Source organism: Cariama cristata, unplaced genomic scaffold, assembly GCF_000690535.1.
Source record: "Cariama cristata isolate BGI_N322 unplaced genomic scaffold, ASM69053v1 scaffold12886, whole genome shotgun sequence".
NCBI classification, from domain to species: Eukaryota; Metazoa; Chordata; class Aves; order Cariamiformes; family Cariamidae; genus Cariama; species Cariama cristata.
The window spans coordinates 1-4,867 of record NW_009620465.1 but is presented as its reverse complement, the minus strand read 5'-3'; the positions used below and the strand labels follow the sequence as shown (position 1 = coordinate 4,867).

The window sequence follows — 4,867 nt, the reverse complement described above, 5'->3', positions numbered from 1 at the left end:
AAATGCTGCTAGGGAATTTTTGCATAAATCATTTATTTTTCAAACAATTGGGGCCAAAGATAGCAACGCTTGACACAGTCCCTCTTTTCTGTATTTCAAATGCAGGTATCATTAATAAGAGGAAATTGGACTGATTATGGTGATTCTATTTATTTGTTTATCGTTGAAATCTGCAAACAAAAAGCAATTGTCTGTGCCAAATTATATGCTTAAACATATTTTTTAATTTAATGATGCAATTTTAGTGAGATGTTTTATTCCCCCTCAAGTTCCTTCGTATAACCAATTTTCACTGCGAAACAGTAATTGGACATTACTGTAACTTCAGCTGCAACGTGGGGCTTGGAATATCTGAAAAGGAGGACTGGCAAGTATTCCTCTACCTTCCTAAGTCTTCTAAATACAAATGTACTGCTCTCATACTGCTGTCGGGTGATGGTTCAAATGGACCACATAATGCTCTTAAAATCCTACTACAAGTCAGACACCTTAGTTTCCACTGATTTGATGAAAACTGAGGGTGCTTAATACCTCACAGTGATGTGCTTATCATGGTGTCTTTTACTGATAAATTAGACACAGGCGGATGATGCACTTCTCCATCTTGTAGATGAGGGAGAATACTACCTAGATTATCAATGCGCAGTGGGTCATGCTGCCATGATTAAAACGTGAGATATGATTTTTTTTTCCAGTGTTATTTTTTCCATAATGCATTAAGGAAAGACTGCAGCTTTTACAATGTTTGATACTTTTTTCTTTCATACATTTTAGTGTTAAGATGGCAGAATAACCATGGGAGACTGGAATTTCCTTGGAGGCATTTTAGAGGAGGTCCACATTCATTCCACTATTATTGGAAAGATTTGGCTAACAATTCTCTTCATATTTCGAATGCTTGTCCTCGGAGTGGCAACTGAGGATGTTTGGAATGATGAACAATCAGAATTTATATGCAATACCGAGCAACCTGGTTGCAGAAACGTGTGCTATGATGAGGCCTTTCCCATCTCTCTCATAAGATACTGGGTCTTGCAAGTTATATTTGTGTCTTCCCCTTCCTTGGTGTATATGGGTCATGCCTTATACAGACTAAGAGCCTTGGAAAAAGAGAGGCAAAAAAAGAAAGCTCAGATAAGAGTGGAACTTGAAAGCACTGAATTAGAAATGACTGAAAATCGGAAAAGACTGGAGAGAGAACTCCGGCAATTGGATCAAAGAAAGCTAAACAAAGCACCCCTAAGAGGGTCTTTGCTCTGCACTTACGTGATTCATATTTTCACAAGATCTGCAGTGGAAGTCGGTTTTATGATTGGGCAGTATCTTCTTTACGGCTTTCATCTAGATCCCCTTTACAAATGTCAGAGAGATCCGTGTCCGAACACAGTTGACTGCTTTGTATCTAGACCGACAGAAAAGACAGTTTTCATATTATTCATGCAATCAATAGCGACTGTATCATTGCTTTTAAATATCCTGGAAATTATCCACCTAGGATTCCGAAAAATTAAAATGGGGCTCTGTGGGCAGAATAAAAACAGGGATGACCCTGACAACTTATACATAAACAAATCTAAGAAATACTCTGTGATACCGCGCTCTTCTTTGGGAATATCCACCATGCCTCAAAAGCCCCTTCCTTCTGCCCTTAGCGGTTATACCTTTCTAATGGAAAAGCAAACTGACTCTGCCGTCTACCCGGTTCTAAATTCTCCTCCCATATTTCAGCCTGTGCAAAATAACCGTACAGAAAGCAGCAGCAATTACACCCATTGGAATCCGGAAAATAAATCACCAAAGAAGAGGCCAGCTACAAATGCTTTAGACAATCAGACTCAAAATACTAGCACAAATAATAACGAAGGCCTGCTTGGCGAGCTTGGGACTGAAGCACGTGATGCACAAAATGAAGCTGAAAAGAAACGTTTCCCTGTTGTTACTCAGAATGCAGGTATAGCTTCGAGCACATGCTTAAGAAGCTTTGCTGAAATGTCATCTCAAACTTCACTGCAACCAGATACAACTTTTCCTATTACCGGTTTCAGAAGACAACATCGAATTGGTTCATCTTGGAACTGCTCGGCAATGGTTGAGAGTGCAGGAATTTCAACAAATTCTCTTCCAAAGAACAGCAACAGAACACAAAGCAGTTTCAGTGCAAACAAAGCCCAACCTCCTTACAATGCTGACATAAAAAATTCTAGCCGACCAGACACTCCTGACTCTACAGGGGAGGTGAGCTCAGAATCTAAACAGAGTAGAAACTGCGATAGTCCTAAGCTTTTCTCTCTGTCCAGGCGACTGTCGCTGTCGAGTAATGCCAGCAGCAGGCGTGCCCCCACTGATCTTCAGATATAGTGTGAATTAACCTGTCAATCGCACTAGTCAGTGCTGGAGTAATTACTGAACATTGTGACATAAGCAAGACCTATGTACAAGAGTAGCTAAATCATTCAACTTTAACCAGTTGTTTCAGATAGATAGAAAAGTTGTGTAGCCCTTTGAATATTAGCTAAGTAACTTTTAAACAGTTTCTTTACTTCCTTTGTAATGAAACTGTGGCTTAGACAGCGATGTATAAACTTCTACACTACCCTTCCAGCTACAAAGGAAAACACACACTGTGTAAGTCCGCATATTAGGAAAAGTCAGGCATAAAATCACAGCTGATATTATTTAAACTGAATAAAAGCGGAAGACAAAATTTACAGTCTAACAAAATATTTTACGAAGACCGGTAAATTAAATTAGGCTAAAGATGGCACTGGTGCTCTCAGCAGAAATTAATTATTAGTAAATATATTTCTGCTTAGTCTCTCTGAGAATTCAAACAGACATTTCATAGCTGTCTGAAAGCAGAATTTCAGACATATTCCACAGTTTGAACTGTGTTAAATACGAAAAGAACAAAACATTTGATACATGTATTGCTAATTCTTTGACTTCACGGTACACATTTTTTTCAGCGTATCACCACTGACTTCCTCAGCAGAAAAATTAGAGTGAATCTGTAATTGTGTACTATTACTGTTAAATACATTATTACATTTTTGAAGCATCATGAATTACAAATGAGTTGTAAACTTTAATTTTGAGATTTTGCATAACACTAATAAGCTAGCAATATTTTTTTTAAATCCCAAAACAAGTTACTGAAATGTATTATTCAGAAATTTTGGATTTCACAAACCAGAAGGCTTACTATGGTTAAAAAGTAAAAAAAAAAGGTTAACTTTCAGTTACGATGTCAAAAAATACATAAAAGGTTTATCAAACTGTAAACCCACTCCTTTTCTGGATGCTGTGGGGTCCATCTGTTCCCCAAATCCTGACAAACTTTTAAATCAAATAATAGCTTATAATGGTTTAGAAGGACCGTTTCCATTTATGCTTTTTACGGTGGTAATAAATAAAAAACATTCTTCCACTTGCTGCTCCAGTCCATAAAGTGTAAAGCAAGTTCAATGAAACATTTTGAAATAATAAAAGAGGGAAAGATGAACAAAATACTGTGTGACATTTGTAATCGAGACTTCTATGAATGAAATACATTTACTCGAGTTGCAGAGCACTGACAGGCTGTGAATACTTGGTGAGGTGTTCACATCTGGGATGCATTAGTGTATACGTGTGTATTTTTTACTAGTGGATTTGACTTACTGTACGTGTACTGGAAAAATAATTCGTGAGATGTAGCATCATGATGTTACAGCATCATTAAATTCTTAATGTGCATTATCATTATGCTTATGAGCCAGCCATGTTTCAGATTGGCTAAAGGCTGTACAATATTCAGAAAAATAGGACCTAGAAAACGTAAAAGGCTCTGTTGCTTGCAGCAGCAGCATTAATTTGTCCACATAAGAAATATGCATTAATACTATTAAAACTATTCGCTGCAGATTTCTCCCCAGCAGCTATTCTTCTCACCTCTAATATTGCTTTAAGAGTATACATAAATACAGCCCTATGTAATTCTGCTTACATTGTAAAATTTAACATTCTGTTAATATACAGGAATTTATATAAATGTATAGTGTGATTTAGCTGAGTTAATACTGCTACTGTGGCTTTAATCTTGCAGTTCTTGATGTGTAAGTTTCTATGGGCAATAACTGTGCTAATGCATGTTTTGCATTTAATGTTTCTGTAATAAAAAGCCTAGTATTTAATGCACTCCACTTCCGTTGTCTAAATAGTAGAAAATTAGCATTTAGATGCTCACATATGGGATATGACATTTGCATTTTTGTGGGTTCAAGACAAGATACAAAAGAATTCATTTTTCTATTGCTGACAGGGGATTTTCATGAACTTTTTTTTGTGTGGACATGAGTCAAGCATTCTATTTCATTACACACCTTGCCAACAGAAAAGCATAACTTAATTCCAGTGAAAATTGAAGACATTGCAGAAGAGCATGCAGAAAAAAGTGTGAAAAGACTAACATCGCAGGTGCAAGATTATTCAGTTGGTTGGGTGGTGGTTTGTTTTTTTTTATAATAAACAGATTTTATCAGTCAGTAGATACCACAGCACTTCGCAAAAATAAACGGGTATAACCGCATCCGTTTTTTAAAACAGGCTAAGGCAAAAGACTTTCTTTTCGATGCGAAGATTCCACCGCATATAACTCCTTGGAGCCCCTTGTGTAGGCAACTCTGCAGCTGCAGCTTGCTGCAACTTTCTTCTGTGATTTTTCAGTCAGTTCCAGTTACTACTCAAGCCACGAGTACGATAGTTAACTGATCTAACCGAAAGCCGCGACAGCAGGCGCAGCAGCGCTTCACCGCTCGGCGACACGGCGAATGCTAGACGTTGCTCACCCTGCCCCGCTCACGACCGGACGCACTCCATCGCGCCGTGG

At 37.9% G+C, this 4,867-nt stretch overlaps 1 protein-coding gene across 1 annotated transcript; it reads left to right on the top strand.

Moving 5' to 3' along the window:
• The first annotated feature begins 795 nt into the window (after window positions 1–795).
• Window positions 796–2,358, top strand: LOC104162806 (gap junction alpha-9 protein-like). Its single transcript, XM_009701625.1, has one exon. It carries the CDS (start codon window positions 796–798, stop codon window positions 2,356–2,358), a length of 1,563 nt encoding a protein of 520 aa, XP_009699927.1.
• The last annotated feature ends 2,509 nt before the right edge of the window (window positions 2,359–4,867 follow it).

Coding starts and splice junctions, on each gene's coding strand:
- LOC104162806 (XM_009701625.1), top strand. CDS start 796: ATGGGAGACTGGAATTTCCTTGGAGGCATTTTAGAGGAGGTCCACATT.